The sequence below is a fragment of the Pseudopipra pipra genome, chromosome W (assembly GCF_036250125.1).
Source record: "Pseudopipra pipra isolate bDixPip1 chromosome W, bDixPip1.hap1, whole genome shotgun sequence".
Taxonomy (NCBI): Eukaryota; Metazoa; Chordata; class Aves; order Passeriformes; family Pipridae; genus Pseudopipra; species Pseudopipra pipra.
In genome coordinates, this window is record NC_087580.1 from 35,861,892 (window position 1) to 35,878,367 (window position 16,476).

Genomic DNA, 16,476 nt, shown 5'->3' on the forward strand with positions numbered 1-16,476 from the left:
GAGGGATCTCCTTCACCTGCACTGAGGGAAGGGACTCAGAGTTGAGTCAACAGAGGTGTTTCCTTGTGGCTCTGCAGAGCTGGGGCCAGAAGGACACTCAGCTCCCTCCACAACCCCCATGGGCTGGGATTCCTCCTGCCCCACTTCAGTGGGCCCAAAACAGGCCCCTGCAGGTGACTCCTTGTCCCAGCTCCCATGGCAATGAATGAAGACCAAAGCCAGGAGTGACCTGCTGGGACACAAAGCCCTGGTTCCTTCTCAGGGGCCAGAGGTGACCGAGATTCCTGCTGGGAACTGCAGGCTCCAATGGAGCAGTTCCTAGGGACAGGGCAGCAGCTGTGGGATCTTCTTGGAGGCTGCTGGGACATTGCTTTGGCCAACTTCAGTGGCAGAAGGTGCCCACATGTAGGACAGGGGAACCTGTCACTGTTCCTTCTGTCCAGGGCAGCCCCTAGAGGTGTTCAGATGACCAAATGGAGTCAGTTCTGTGAGAGGCACCACCCAGGGCTTCTCAGGCACATTGGGGGCCTTTGGGGCAGGGAGTGAATCCCAGCCCTGCAGGGACACAAAGGCTGTCCCTTCTCTGCCCAGCCAAGGCCGGGCCAGGCACGAGTCCAAAGCACATCAGCCCAGGCTGTCCACACTTGTTTCCTCCCTCTGCTGGCTCTTCTCTCCCCCCGCATTTCAGCAGCATGTGCTGCTCTCCTCAGGGATCAGGTCTGTGATTTTCCCCCTGGGCCTGAGTCCCAGCACGTCCACCCCCAAGGCCATTGTCAGCAAAGCCTCTGCACACCCCAGCTCTCGGGACTTTCAGAGCAGCTTTCCCCACTGCAAGTCTGTTCTTACCCCGGTGCCCCCGCTGAGGGGCTGCAGCCAGACAGGCCCCAATGCCCTGCGTGTGGGGCACAGGCAGGAGGAGCTGCAGCCCCAAGTCTCTCTTCATTCCACTTGCAGGCAATAGCAGCCCAGGCCTGCTGAGACAGTTCCCAGGTTGCAGGGCTGTGATGGGTTGGGAGAGAAGGCCAAGGAGACACAGGATAGAAAGAGCAGGAGAGAGGTGTCCTCAGTGGGAAGGAGCTTCTTGGACCTGTGGAGCTGCTCTAGGGGATGAACAACTTGGGTGAACTTTTGTGGGTGAGGGTCAGAGGAGAGACTGGTTTAGGTGACACTGTGGAGTGAGACAAAGAGCCCATTCCAGTTGTCTTTGATAACCCTGGAATTCACTGGAAAGGCACCACGACAGGATGGAAAGAGTCCCAGAGGTTTGTGCAGAGTCTTGGTGAAGATACCCCTTGGGACACAGGCCTTTAGAGCACAGCTGCCAGGCTGGTGGACAACAGGGAGGCTCATCTGCATCTGCTTCTGTCCAGGAGGAACAAGAGTTTACCATAGTAACTGACTGTAGCTATGGGAATGTATGCTGGTTGCCATGGTAACCGACCATAGCAACAAGAATGTATGCTGGTTGCCATGATAACTGCCCATAGCAATGGAAATGTCTGATGGTTGCCATGGTAACTGACTGTAACAACAGAAATGTATGCTGGTTGCCATGGTAACCGACCATAACACTGGGAATGTATCATGTTTGCCACGGTAACTTACTGTAACAACGGGAATGTATTCCGGTTGCCATGGTAACCGACCATAGGAATGTGACTTTATGATGGTTGCCATGGTAATCGAGCATTGCAATGTGAATCTGTGATGGTTGCCATGGTAACAAACCGTAGCAATGGAAATGTGTGATGGTTGCCATGGTGACTGTAGCAACGGAAATGATTGATGCTTGCCGTGGTAACCAACTGTAGCAATGGGAATGTATGATGGTTGCCATGGTAACTGACCATAGCAGTGGGAAGCATGATGATTGCCACGGTAACTGACCATAGCAATGGAAATGTGTCATGGTTGCCATGGTAAACTGACTGTAGCAACTGGAAGTATGATGTTTGCCATGGTAACTGACTGTAGGAAGAGGAATGTATGATGGTTGCCACAGTAACTGACCATAGAAACGACAATGTATTGTGGTTGCCATGGTCACGGCCTGTACCAGTGGGAAGTATGTTGTTTGCCATGGTAACTGACTGTAGCAACGGGAATGTATGTTTTCCATGGGAACTGACCGTAGCAATGAGAACGTATGTTAGTTGCCATGGTAAACAATCATAGCAACGTGACTGTATGATGGTTTCCATGGTAACTGACCATAGCAATGCTAATGTATGATGGTTGCCATGGTAACCTACTGTAGCAATGGGAATGTATGGTGGTTCTTATGGTAACTGACCGTGGGAATGAGAATGTATGCTGGTTGCCATAGTAACTGACCGCAGCAGTGGGAAGTATGATGATTGCCATGATAACTGACTGTAGCAATGGGAATGTATGCTGGTTGTCATGGTAACTGACAAGAGCAATGGGACTGTATGATGGTTGCCATGGTAACTGACCATAGAAACTGGAATTCACATGGTTGTCATGCTAACTGATTATAGCAACGTGGCTGTATGATGGTTGCCATGGCAACTGATTGTAGCAGTGGACCGCATGATGGTTGCCATGGTAACCAACCACAGCAATGGGGATGTGTGATGGTTGCCATGGTAACCGACCATAGCAAAGGGAATGTATGATGGTTGCCATGGTAACCGACTACAGCCATGGGAATGTGTGATGGGTACCATGGTAACCGACAATAGCACTGGGAATGTATGGTGGTTGCCATGGTAACCAACCGTAACAGTTGGAATGTATGGTGGTTGCCATGGTAACTGACCATAGAAATAGGAATGTATGATGATTGCCTTGGTAACTGACTGTAGCAATGGGAATGTATGATGGTTGCCATGGTAACCGACTGCAGGAATGGGAATGTATGATGGTTTCCATGGTAACCGACCATAGCAATTGGATTGTATGCTGGTTGCCATAGTGACCGACCGTAGCAACGCGGCTAGATGATGGTTGCCATAGTAACTGATAGTAGCAATGGGACTGTGTGATGGTTGCCAGGGTAACTGACTGTGGAAATGTCAGTGTATGATGTTTGCTATGGTAACTGACAGTAGGAATGGGAATGTATTATGGTTGCCATGGTAACTAACTGTAGCAATGGGAATATATGCTGGTTGCCATTGGTAACTGACTGTACCTGTGGGAAGTATGATGGTTGCCATGGTAACCGACTGTAGCAATGAGAATGTATGCTGTTTTCCATGGTAACTGCCCACAACAATGGAAATGTCTGATGCTTGCCATGGTAACCAACCATAGCAATGGGAATGTATGCTGGTTGATATGGTAACTGCTCATTAAAATGGAAATGTTTGATGGTTGTCATGGTAACTGACTGTAATAATGGAAATGTATGCTGGTTGCCATGGTAACCGACCATAGCAATGGGAATGTATGATGGTTGCCATGGTAACGACTGAGGCAATTCTAATGTATGCCAGTTGCCATGTTAACTGACTGTAGCAGTGGGAAGAATGTTTGTTGCCATGGTAACTGACTGTGGTAACGGGAATGTGTGATGGTTGCCATGGTAGCTGCGTGTAGCAGTGGGAATGTGTGATGTTTGTCATGGTAACCGACCATAGCAATGGGAATGTATTACGGTTGCCATGGTAACTGACTGTGGCAATGGGAATGTATTCTATTTGCCATGGTAACTGACCATAGCAATGGAAATGCCTGCTGGTTGTCATGGCAACTGTGATTTCCTTAGACTATGAGCATGACATTTTCATCTGCAAAAACATTAGTGAGTGTCCAGAGATCTCCCAAGATGGGGTTTACAGGTCTCAAGCACATGAGCACTAGAGAGGGGCTAAGGAGCTGTGGCCTCAATGGTGTGGAGACTGAGGACAGCACAGGACAGCCCTGAGAGGGCTTGAAGGGAGGGTTTAGAGATGGTGGATCCTTTTGTCAGAGCAGAAAGGAGCATGAGAAAGAAAGAATTAATGCCAAATGCAGCTGGGGAGGTCCTGAGTGGACATGAGGAAAAAGGAATTTCACTCCATGGAAAACACTGGGCTGGAACACGTCACCCAGGAGGAGTCTGGATGAGCCCAAGGCTTTGTGTGTGCAGGAAGAGCCAGGGAGGACGCAGAGATGTCAGTGCAGGAAGGTGCCAGCCAGGTGGGGCAGCCGGGGGGATGACGACAGCCTGCAGGGAAAGGGGCAGGGCATGGACACCGTAGGACAGCCTGGGCTGGAGAGGAGACAGGGAGGGGGAGAAGCTGAAAGGCCCTGACAGAGCCACCTTCTGCAGGCCTTTGGCCAGGGCTGCTGTCTGTGCCCCTGATGCCAGGAGGAGGGGAGTGGCCCTTGCAGCCCTGGGGCCTCATGGCCTCCTTGTCCCTGCTCAGCAGCCTGGCAGGTGCCACCCCATGGTCCTGCCCTTGGCATTGCACATCCCACATCCCAGTGCCCCAGGAAGAGCCCTGAGGAATGAGGCAGGGACAGGATCTGCCTTCCCAGGGGCTGGGGGTCAGGCCTTGGCCCTTTGGATTAACGAAAACAAGTTAAGGTTTCCTCAGCATCAGAGCCACCTTCCCCTTGTTTGTCCATCCTTGTCATCACTGTCTGCAGTTTTCTGCTCTAACTGGAACCTGGGGACACCTTCTCAGTTGTGTCCCTCAGTGAGACTCATTAGCACTACAAGAAACTTCAGTGTTTCAATCTCACTTTGACTTGTTGAAAAGTGGTTTGAACTTCCTCTCAGGGACTGAGTCTCATGTAAACAACATCAAACCCCCTGAGGGTCATGAAATGCCTGGGGCTGTTGCTGTGCTGCTGAGCTGGGCCGGGCTCCTGGCACACAGGGAGCTCCTGGCAAGCAAGAAGAGCTTCAAAGAGACAGCTCTGCTGGTGAGCAGCTCCTCTGCACAGCCCAGCAGGGCTGAGGGCACTGCCAGGGCAGCTCAGGGACACCAGCAGGGCACAGACAGAGCTTCAAGGGGCTCAGCACTGGCAGGAGGGCTGAGAGCTCCCTGCAGGAGGAATCTTGGCAGGGCTGCACACGGTGAGTCTGTGGCTGCAGGGCAGTGCAGGGGCATCTCCTGGAGGCATCTCCTGAAGCTGGCCCAGCCCCAGCTGATGGGATGGGTGAGCAGGGGCTGTTTTGGGGCACTTTGGAAGAGCTGTGAAGCCGGGGGTGCAGCCAGGGGTGCCCAGGGCTGTGGGGCAGAGCAGGGTCCTGCAGCCCAGGGTGCTGTGCTGGGCAGGGACTCTGCTGCCTGCCAGGGGCAGCTCTCAGCCGGCCCGGGGAGCTGCTGCCAGGGCTGGGGCAGAAGGGCTGTGGGTAAGGACAGTGACTTGGATGGCTGAGTCCTTGGCAGCACATGGCCAGAGCTCCTGCTCCTCACAGCACCCTCAGAGAGCACAAACCAGAGAAAAGAAATGCCTTGACTTGGAGTGGATTTCCCTGAAAAATGCACTGGCTTTGCTAAAAGGGGGCTGTCTTAATTGTTCCCTGTGCTTTCCTTTTCTGAACAGACCTGTCCTAAGGAAGAGCAAATGTCCAACAGCAGCTCCATTTCCCAGTTCCTCCTCCTGGCATTCTCAGACAGGAGAGAGCTGCAGCTCCTGCACTTCTGGCTCTTCCTGGCCATCTCCCTGGCTGCCCTCCTGGCCAACAGCCTCATCCTCAGCGCCGTAGCCTGCGACCACCACCTGCACACCCCCATGGGCTTCTTCCTGCTCAACCTCTCCCTCACAGACCTGGGCTGCATCTGCACCACTGTCCCCAAAGCCATGCACAATTCCCTCTGGGACACCACAACCATCTCCTACACAGGATGTGCTGCACAGCTCTTTTTCTTTTATTTCTTCATCTCAGCAGAGTATTTCCTCCTCACCATCATGTGCTACGACCGCTACGTTGCCATCTGCAAACCCCTGCACTATGGGACCCTCCTGGGCAGCAGAGCTTGTGCCCACATGGCAGCAGCTGCCTGGGCCACTGGGTTTCTCTATTCTCTGCTGCACACAGCCAATACATTTTCCCTGCCCCTGTGCCAGGGCAATGCCCTGGGCCAGTTCTTCTGTGAACTCCCACACATCCTCAAGCTCTCCTGCTCACACTCAGACTACCTCAGGGAACTTGGGCTCATTGTGTTTAGTGTCTGTTTAGGATTTAGTTGTTTAATTTTCATTGTTTTCTCCTATGTGCAGATCTTCAGGGCTGTGCTGAGGATCCCCTCTCAGCAGGGACGGCACAAAGCCTTTTCTACGTGCCTCCCTCACCTGGCCGTGCTCTCCCTGTTTTTCAGCAGTGCCGCATTTGCCTACCTGAAGCCCCCCTCCATGTCCTCCCCATCCCTGGATCTGATTGTGTCAGTTCTGTACTCGGTGGTGCCTCCAGCACTGAACCCCCTCATCTACAGCCTCAGGAACCAGGAGCTCAAGGATGCCCTGAGGAAAATGATGACTGGATGCTTTTCAGGAGCAATAAAATGCCTGTTTTCTGGTGTGTAGCATTCAGAATGGGACTCCTTAATGGCCCAGCCTTCCTGCTCAGGTTTTTCATGGAGGTCATTGGGTGCTTCTTGCAATAATTTTCTGTGCAATGAAATATTATTATGCATCTGCCTTTCAATTTAGTGTCTACCCACTGAATTTGACCCAGAGATGTAAAAATGATGAATTGTGCTCAATGAGTATTTAAACAAAATAAAGGACCCTGCAGTGCCTTCTTTGTCAAAGATCCTTCTTCTCAGATGTTCCCCATAGACAACACACTGCAGGACAGGGTGTATTTGCAAACAGGAAGGGGAAAATAATCCCAGCCCAGCAGCACTGCCAGGGAGCATCAGGGCTTGGTCTTTGCAGAGCTGCTCTCTTGCCACTTCCACACTGTCCTCCTGAGCCCCTTTCTCGCTGTAAGGCCTGAGTGCTCTCTGAGCACAGTCCTGGGGGCTGGAAGCCCTTGGAGCACAGGCAGGGACAAGCCCTGGGAACCTGTGAAGCAGAGCTGGGCTCCCTTCCAGCATCTCCAGGATGCTGTGGGATCTCCTGAGGGGAGGGCATGTACTGGGTCACTTCTTCTGTCACCTTGCTCCAGGGCTGGAACTCTCCTGCAGTGACACCATGACACTCCTGCTCTCTGCTTTCCAGGTTTCATTTTCAGATCCAATCTCCCCCTCCTGTTCACAGGGACATCCTGTGAGTGCTTCAGAGCTGCCATCCTGGGGCAGCTCCTGCCCAGCGTGGGCAGGCACAAGGTCTCTCCAGCTGCTCCTCTCACCTCCCCAGTGCCACTGTTTTCTGCAGCCTCCTCATCCTTGCCCAGCACAGCCCTCCTGGCACAGTTGGACACAGCCCTTGTTCTACCCCCTCCTCAGGCACCTGCCCAACCCCCTCAGCTCCAGCCTGATGGCCAGAAACCTTCAGGGCAGGGAGGTACCAGGGAAAATGCTGAGGAAGCCTTTAGCTGCACTCAAATCCAATTGGAGGGGTTGGCCTCGAGGAAGAAATCCCTTCTCATTCTCCAGAACCACCAGGACAACGTGTGTTGTGTCCTGGGCACTCCTCTGGAAGTGTGGGCTATGGAAAAGGTTTTGGTGTCAGGGATATTGAGAAGGCTGGGCAGTGTCACTGGGAGACCTCTCCCAAACCCTTGGAAAGGCCAGAGGCAACCCAGAGCTTCCTGGGGCCTTGGCAAAGGCAGACATGGAAGCAGTCTGCAAACAGGGCAGCAAGGAGAGTTTGTTGGGAGAGTTCCAGACTGGTCAGGCTCAGCAGGGAAGGGGGTAGGGCAAGTCCTCCTGCAGCCATTCCCAGGCATGGGAAGGACAAGGCAGGGATTGCAGACCCCTGTGGGAGGGAATAGAAGAGGATGTTTTGTGCCCAGACTTTATCAAGGCCCTTGACATGGTGCCCTGACCTTATGACCAGACTGGTGAGAGCTGGACTGAAGAAGTGGAAGATGTGGTGGATGGGAAGTTGGCTACATGAAGACTGTCCAATAAAATCGATGGTACAAAGTCCTTTTGGCAGCAACTTCCTGGTGAAATCCCTCAGTGATCAGCCTTTGAACACCAATGCTGAAGAGCTCTCTATATAATGGGATAAAATGTTTTTTCAAGTCCTTTGTGGATGATTCCAAATTTCAGGGAACCCCTGAGCAACCTTTCCTGGTTTAAAGACACATATTGGGGTGGGAACTCCAATAAAGTGAATTTGCTCCACTTTTATTCCCCACTATTACAGGGAGACAAAATACAGGGAGGTGTAAGTGAAAAAAATAAGAGTTTACTGACAAGAAATATAGAAGCAAAAACAGCAATAATAACAGAACAGTTCAAAGCTACAACAGAGAGAGAAATTGCCTCCTCTCTACCTCCCTGGTCCAACTCCCTTTTGTAAACAGATAAAAACCAGGGATCAACACGTGCCTCCCTTCCCCCTTTTCCTCCTGAATGAACAAAGAACAAAAAACAAAACCAGGGGAGAGAGGGGGCAAAGCAAAATGTGGGAAACTCTCTGGTCTGAGATCAGTTGTGCTGCCCAAGAACACACTGACTCCAGAGGTGTCCAAGCGGGGCAGAGCCGTCGACTCCGGTCCGTGCGGCGGCGGGGGGGAGGCAGCGGCTCTGCTTGATTCCATGGAGTTCTGGGGAGGCACAGTGGCCCCTTGGTTCCAGGAGGTTCTGAGATGTCTCAGAGTTCCTTTTGTTCCAAAGAGACCCCGCATGTCACAATGGTCCCTTGGTTCCATGAGATTCCACAGTGTCCCTGCATTCCTTTGGTTCCATGAGGCCCTGCAGTGTCACAGTGCCACTTGATTCTGTGACATTACAAAGAATCAGAATGGCCCCTTGATTTAAGGCCAACTGCACATGGGGATGCCTTAGGGGGAGTGTGGGCACCCAGAAAGGCAGTTGTAACCTACATAGACTCAGTCCTGGGGTCACCACATCTGGACTGGTCTGTCTGTCTGTGGGGTTCCCTACTCTAGAGGAATGAGGAAGAACTGGAGAGGGTCTAGAGCAGATCTGACAGGATGGAGCTTTTCCTGGTGCTAGAAAGAATCAGAAAGTCAAAAAGTGCAGCTTGGAAGATTCAGACTGAAGGTGGGGTAAAAGGAATGTTACTCGAAGGTGAACCTTATGGTGCCAGAGGTCACTAAGAGGGTGATGGCATGGTTTGTGTTCCAGGGAACAGCCAGAGCTGGTGCAGAGACATCAGGGAGGGTCTAGAAATGCTGCTGGGAGGGGGTGGGAAAGCAGGAGGGGTGTGTGCAGCCTGCAAGGCCAGAGCAGCAGCAGGGCCAGGGCAGGACAGCCTGCAGGAGAGATGGCCAAGGGCTCTGGCAGGGCTGCAAGGCCCAAAGGCACCCAGGCCTTTGTCCCCTTGCCTCTGGCAGCTGCCTCTGCCACTCAGGCCACCACAACCAACTTTCCTGGCAGGTTCTGCCCTTGGTTTCTGCCTCGCCCCTCCCTCAGGAGCCTGGCAGGGGTTGCCCAGTTTTGGGCCTTTGTTGTTCCTCCCCCTCCCATCCCAGTGCCCCCCAAACAGCCCTGAGCCAGCCGGGAGGGACAGGATCTGCTGGGTCAGGGCCTGGGGCTCAGGCCTTGGCCTTTGTGCTCCACAAAACCAAGGCAGGCTTTGCTCAGCATTGCAGGGGCCTGCCCAGAGCCTTTGTCTGCCTGCACTCCTGGCCTCCAAGGAGCTGCTCCAAGGAGTCCCTGGGGAGGCTTTGTCAGAGCCTGCCCTCAGTGGGGCCCAGCAATGCTTCAAGGCACTTGCAGTTTGGCTTCTGACTTCTTCAGCAGCTGCTTCAATCTTCTCTCAGCACCTCAGGACCATGGGCTGGGCTGCAAACACACCGTGGGGCTCATTAAAATGCAGAAATCCCTCAGGATCTCTTTGTCTTCCTTTAATTGTCTTCAAGGCAATTCCAAAACAAGTCTTCAAAGTTTGTACTTTTTTTTTTTTTAATTCAAGGATGGATATTTTGTAGTTCAAAGAAGAGGTGACAGAGGTGTTCTCCAAGTGATCTTGATGCTGAGTGTCTCCTCAGGAGATCCACACTGACCCTGGATGATCAACATTTCTCCTCATCCCCCAACCTCACCAGTTCTGACATGGCCCATCTTGGACTGACAGCTGATGCAACTCCAAACACACTGTGGGACCCATTAAAACACAGGAAAACAAATTTTTTTCATTCCTTTAATTGTCTTCAAGTCTTCAAGACTTCTAGAGCTAATTGGAGTTGTTTTGTAGTTTAGCTAAGGAGGATGACTTTAAAGTGAAAGTCACGAAAAAAATATATATTTTTTGATGAAAGGGAATGATTTACACAGAGCCTTGGGATGCAAGAGGGTCAGGGCACAAATGAATTGGATCCAAAGATAAGGGGACAAAAGACATTACTAGCACTTAATCATTGACCAATTGAACAGTTATCAGGTGATTCAATAGCATGTGCTACAATTTTAACAGTGCCTGAATTATAGATTCCCAATAACAACATTCCCACCACAGTCAATTCACACCCACACCCAGGCAGAGATGTGTGGACACATCAATAGCTGGGTGTGGAAAGGTCCCTCTCCCAAATTCTCCTTGTTGTCAGGGAAACACTCCCACAAATCCCTTTGTGTTTCCGGACAGACCAGGGTCACAGCTGGAGGAGTGTTTGTTGAGGGGCATCAGAATTGTCCTGGGCACCAGCAATGGTCTTTGGAGTGTTGGAAACTGGAGGGTTCCCGAGCTGGGAGAGGCTGCCAGAGGTGTCCCACTGAGAGGGAGGTGCTGGGGAGCTGCCAGGGCCTCCCTCAGCCCTGCTGGGTGTGGGCTCCCAAGGGGACTGGCTTTAGTTATCTACTGAATTTCCATCCTGGTGTCAGGAATGACTGGAGTTTCCAAACTATTTGGGAATTGTATCCAAACTCTTCTCTTTGGGTTAGGATTCAGGTAGGGAATATTCCACGGTTTTCAGGGGATAACTGATTATCCTGTGTTCCCCAGCTCTTACACCCATCCCAGTCAGCTGGATGGTTTATTGACAATGTGTCCCGAGGGGCGGCACCTCCAATGCCATAGAAACCCCTCCCCCTGGATTAGGAAACCTTTGGAATTCAGGAGGTGTTCCAGTGGAGCATGAAAATGAACAGCAATTCTCCTAAAGCCCAGACCCCAGCAGAACAAAGCCAGGCCCCCTCAGCGGCAGAGCAAAGGTCCCCCATCCCTGTGTCCCCGTGGCCGCTGAGGCGGCAGCGCAGGCCCGAGGCGGTGCCGGGTCCCGGTGCAGCCGGGGCAGAGCGGCGGCTGCGCGAGCGGCAACCCCGGCGGTGAGTGCGGCAGCCCCGTGGGAGCGGCGGCTCCGGGCACAGACGCCGGCGGCAGCCGCTGTGGCTCCTGGAACCGAGTGGCCATTGGGACACTGCAGGGCCTCATGGAATCCAGGGGCCGGTGGGACACTGGGGAGCCTCTTGGAGCCAAGGGAACCCTGGGATATTCTGGAACATCCTAGAATCAAGGAGCCATTGTGACACTGCAGGGCCTCATGGAACTAAAGGAGCTCTCAGAGTTTTTGCAACCTCATGGAATCAAGGGGCCGTTTCTGGCAGGATGCTCTGCTCTGATAATACCTAAAAACTGGTCAGAGAATGCAAACAATGCAAGCTCTCTGTGTTGAGTTACTGCTGCTGTCAAGGTGCTGTTTTTAATGTTGAATTATGCTAAACCCAAAATGCTTCATGAAACTTCAAACACACATCCTGCTTTTTGAAGCAGGATTTGACAGATAAGCTGCTCCCTGGCCTGCAAGTATGTCACCCTTAATAACTATAAAAGCCCCGTCCAACTGTCATGTGGCAGATTCTTCCACAGACTTCCTTGAAGTGTGTGGAGCTTCTGCCATGAAGCAGGGACAGCTCTTCATGGTCACTGACCAGGGGTTAAGTGAAAGAGAGAAAACTACCCCCTGTCATTGTGGGGTGAGTTACCTCAATCTCTGTTTCAGGATTGTTTCTTTTTGCTGGCTCTGATCCAATTGCTTTAATAGAATGACTTTGATAGACTCCAGTGTCCTATCTTACACTATACTGCTAGGAGTTTTTGGCTTTTATACTGTGCAGGAAATAATTCTGTTTAAGGTCTTTCATCTGTTCACTTGTCTGATCCATTTTCTGTTCAACATAATAATAGTTCATTTTATAGAAATATTTCTGATTTGCCATCACTAAAACCTGCAGGACAAAGTGATTGAATCACACTTCTATAATTCCTTCATACTAAACCAAACTCTGAGCCTGAGATTGGATCCAGCCACAGCCAGGCTCCTCTCTGAGAAGGAATTTAGAAAGCAAGGGGGTCCTTTCTGCACCTCGTAGCTCAACGAGACGGCTTCTGCCATCAACTTTGTCTAAGCCTTCCCCCCCCCCAGCCCCAAGCCATGACACATGGGCATGTCTTGTGCATGCAGTGCAAACATGGACTCCTGAGCTGGTCATTTGCTGTCCCTCCTTGGAGGGAAGAACAAGCCCAATGGCCTGGGGTGAGAGGCCAGTGCTGGGAGCGGCGCTGGCTGTGCCAGGGCACTGCTGGGTGCCCCCACCCTGAGCACTCCCACCCTTGTGCTGGTCACTGCTGTTTTCCTCTGCAGGGCGTTGTGTTGGGCACATCCTGGAGGGTAAAGTGGAAAGCAGATGGAAGCTTTGAGGCCCTGCCCTGAGGAGATGCCCCTGCAGGATGGCAGTGCTGCTGCAGAGGTCAGCTCTGTGCCAGCAGTGCCTGTGCCTGTCCCTGCCTGCAGTCCCTGGACAGTCCTGCAGCAGGACTGGGACCGACTGCCAGAGCACTGAGGCCTCCAACAACACAGGGCTCTGCAGGACAGTGTGGAAGGGAAGGGAGAGGAGGCCAGGCAGGAGAAGGGCTGCTGCTCCCTGGCAGTGCTGCTCTGCTGGGACTCTTTTCTGGCCCAGCTCTGCACAGAGGCCCCGACCCTGCAGCTGCAGAGAAGTCAGAGAGGAAAGATGTCAGGCAAACAAGTCAATGCAGAGTTCTTTATTTGGTTGAAGCACACAGTGAGTACAGTTCCTGATTTGTACAGCCTGTGGGCCAGGCTAGAAAGGCAAACACTGAACTGAAAATGTTGTTTACATATGTATAAATGTATATATATACTTTTATATATATATATTTATATACATAAAGATTTTTTGGTGTGAACAAATTCTCAGAAAAATAGTGCCCCTGCCAGGAGCAAAAAATAGAAAAGATATGGTGGGCCTTTAATGAAGTCTGTAAAAGAATTGGCCTTTAATGAGATGGATAACATGCAGAAGAAGGAGAGTTTATTGCTTCTGAAAAACACCCACTTATCAGTTTCCTCAGGGCATCCTTGAGCTCCTGGTTCCTGAGGCTGTAGATGAGGGGGTTCAGTGCTGGAGGTACCACCGAGTACAGAACTGACACCACCAGATCCAGGGATGGGGAGGAGATGGAGGGGGGCTTCATGTAGGCAAATGTGCCAGCACTGATAAACAGGAAGACCACAGCCAGGTGAGGGAGGCAGGTGGAAAAGGCTTTGTGCCGTCCCTGCTGAGAGGGGATCCTCAGCACAGCCCTGAAGATCTGCACATAGGAGAAAACAATGAAAATGAAACAACCAAATGCTAAAGAGATGGAAAACAAGAGAAACCTGAATTCTCTGATGTAAGAGTGTGAGCAGGAGAGCTTGAGGATGTGTGGGATTTCACAGAAGAACTGGCCCAGGGCATTGCCCTGGCACAGGGGCAGGGAAAATGTATTGGCTGTGTGCAGCAGAGAATAGAGAAACCCAGTGGCCCAGGCAGCTGCTGCCATGTGGGCACAAGCTCTGCTGCCCAGGAGGGTCCCGTAGTGCAGGGGTTTGCAGATGGCAACGTAGCGGTCGTAGCACATGATGGTGAGGAGGGAAAACTCTGCTGACATGAAAAAGAAAAGTAAAAAGACCTGAGCAACACATCCTGTGTAGGAGATGGTTGTGGTGTCCCAGAGGGAATTGTGCATGGCTTTGGGGACAGTGGTGCAGATGCAGCCCAGGTCTGTGAGGGAGAGGTTGAGCAGGAAGAAGCCCATGGGGGTGTGCAGGTGGTGGTCACAGGCTACGGCGCTGAGGATGAGGCCGTTGGCCAGGAGGGCAGCCAGGGAGATGGCCAGGAAGAGCCAGAAGTGCAGGAGCTGCAGCTCCCGCCTGTCTGCGAAGGCCAGGAGCAGGAACTGGTTGAAGGAGCTGCTGTTGCACATTTGTTGCCTCTGGATGTGGGGCACTGTTCAAGTAGGAAATAACAGTGACAAGTTAGGGCAGAACATTCTGAGAAAAATCAAAGCCACTTTCCAACACCCCTCTCATTGCTCCTTTGGTTTTCCTTTTCTAGGAATCTCTCCTTCAGCTCCAGGGCTGGAGCCCTTGTTGGGGCTCACTACATCTTCCATGAGGAGCAGACCCTCTGCCCACTGGCTGTGAGGGGTCAGCCCTGCTCTACACCTGTGGGGTCATGGGCATGGTGGGCACAGGGGCCCATCCCGGTGTTCAGCTGTGTCAGATGGAACTGCTCCCAGTGCAAAAGAGCTTGTCAGCATCTGCACTCCAAGAAGAACCCCGAGAGCAGAAGGCAGTTTCAGAAGTTTGGGTTTGGTTTTTTTAGACTCCCCTCATCTCTCTTGAGGAGTGTTCCTGTATGTCAGAACCCCTCAGCACTTCTGATGCACTCAGGGAGAACAGAGCAGGTCCTGCCAGGCAGGAGGATTGTCTGGGGCTTAGTGCAGAGGGAGAGGAGCTGCTCTGTCCTTCTCTCTTGTTCCCAACTGCCCTGGCTTTGCTCCTTCCTGAGATGGAGACTGATCATACTCCCATTTTGGTCTGAAAGGCCATCAGACAGTGTTGAGAGCAGAGGAATCCATCCCACACCCCTCAGTGTCTCAGCCTGTCTCAAGGGCTCAGCACCCACTTGGAGCCAAGGACACCCGTGGCTCATCTCCCCAACCCAACAGCATCTCCTGGCATGGGCACAGCATCTCTGCCCCTCTCCACTGGGGCTTTCAGAGAACACAGCTGTGCTGGGAGGATGATTTGCATTCTCCAGGGCAGCTCCCAGCTTGGAAGGACACCTCAGAAAAGAGCCAAGTGTCCTAATGATGGGGTCTGATTGAGGGAAAAAGAGCTCCTTACCCAGGCCCACAGACTTCACTGCCCACATCCCACAGGGCAGAGGAAAATGGGAATGTCTCATTCCCAGGGACACACCTGCCATAGGGGAATCCCAGGGTCAGTGTTGGACTGTGTAGCTTGAACTCCCCTCCCCAGTGAGCCTGACTGAGAGAAGGAGGGAACAACTTCAGGACCAGGGGCAAGCTGAGAACCAAGGAAATGCAGAGGGAGCGCCCAGCTGGGAGAGGCCAGTGTAGAGCCCACTGGGCACTCAGGGCAGCATAACCCTGAGCCAGCTGTGCCACCTCCCAGACACCAACAGTGCCAGCAAGTTGTTCTCAGCCCTGGACATCTCCTCACAGTTCCCTCTGGAACTCAAACCAGCTGGCATGTGGCTTGAGAGCTTGAGAGAAATCCCTCCTTGGATGTTCCCCTTGAAGTATCCCCTGGAAAATATCCTGGGGTGCTCTGGTTCTGTGAGCAGCCCTGACCCATGAAACTCTCACTTGATAGCAGAAGAAACCTGCCCTGCCCTACCAGGCTTTGCTCTTTCCACCCTCAGCCTCTGCCCAGCCCTGAGGGAGCTCCCCAGCCCGGCTGAGAGCTGCCCCTGGCAGTGGCAGAGCTCCTGCCCCGGCACAGCCCTGGGCTGCAGGACCCTGCTCTGCAGGACAGCTTGGGGCAGCCTGGGTGGCACAGCCCGGCTTCACAACCCTGCAGCCATCCCTGGGAGAAGGGAACCCTGCTGGGATGTGCCTGGGATGGTGCAGCAGGGAGTGGGATGTGCCAGAGTTAGGAGATCTTTGCACCAACTGCAGACACATTGCCCTTCATGCTGACTCACCGTGAGGAAGCCTGGAAAGATTCCTCCTCCAGTGCATCTTCCTCTCGACTTCCCTCCAAGCCCAGGCAGTGTGTAACCTCTCTCTGCCTTGCTTTTCTTCCCTGGGTGCTGCAGGCAGTGCCCTCAGCCCTGCTGGGCTGTGCAGAGGAGCTGCTCACCAGCAGAGCTGTCTCTTTGAAGCTCTTCTTGCTTACCAGGAGCTCCCTGTGTGCCAGGAGCCCGGCCCAGCTCAGCAGCACAGCAACAGCCCCAGGCATTTCATGACCCTCAGGGGGATTGATGTTGTTTACATGAGACTCAGTCCCTGAGAGGAAGTTCAAACAACTTCTCAAGAAGTCAAAATGAGATTGAAATACTGAAGTTTCTTGTACTGTTAATGGGTCCCACTGAGGGACATGACTGAGAACGTGTCCCCAGGTTCCAGTTAGAGCAGAAAACTGCAGACAGTGATGACAAGGATGGACAAGCAAGGGAAAGG

At 52.6% G+C, this 16,476-nt stretch overlaps 2 protein-coding genes and 1 pseudogene across 2 annotated transcripts; 1 reads left to right on the forward strand and 2 right to left on the reverse strand.

The window, feature by feature from the left end:
• The window catches only part of LOC135405245 (zinc finger protein 721-like), a 250,874-nt pseudogene that overhangs the window by 222,923 nt on the left and 11,475 nt on the right, over nt 1-16,476 (reverse strand).
• LOC135405461 (olfactory receptor 14J1-like) lies at nt 5,527-6,569 on the forward strand. Its single transcript, XM_064640159.1, has one exon. The coding sequence runs from the start codon at nt 5,527-5,529 to the stop codon at nt 6,484-6,486; it is 960 nt and encodes a 319-aa protein (XP_064496229.1). The 3' UTR covers nt 6,487-6,569.
• LOC135404639 (olfactory receptor 14J1-like) lies at nt 13,282-14,250 on the reverse strand. The gene has a single exon (XM_064639373.1). It carries the CDS (start codon nt 14,248-14,250, stop codon nt 13,282-13,284), a length of 969 nt encoding a protein of 322 aa, XP_064495443.1.

Coding starts and splice junctions, on each gene's coding strand:
- LOC135405461 (XM_064640159.1), top strand. CDS start 5,527: ATGTCCAACAGCAGCTCCATTTCCCAGTTCCTCCTCCTGGCATTCTCA.
- LOC135404639 (XM_064639373.1), bottom strand. CDS start 14,250: ATGTGCAACAGCAGCTCCTTCAACCAGTTCCTGCTCCTGGCCTTCGCA.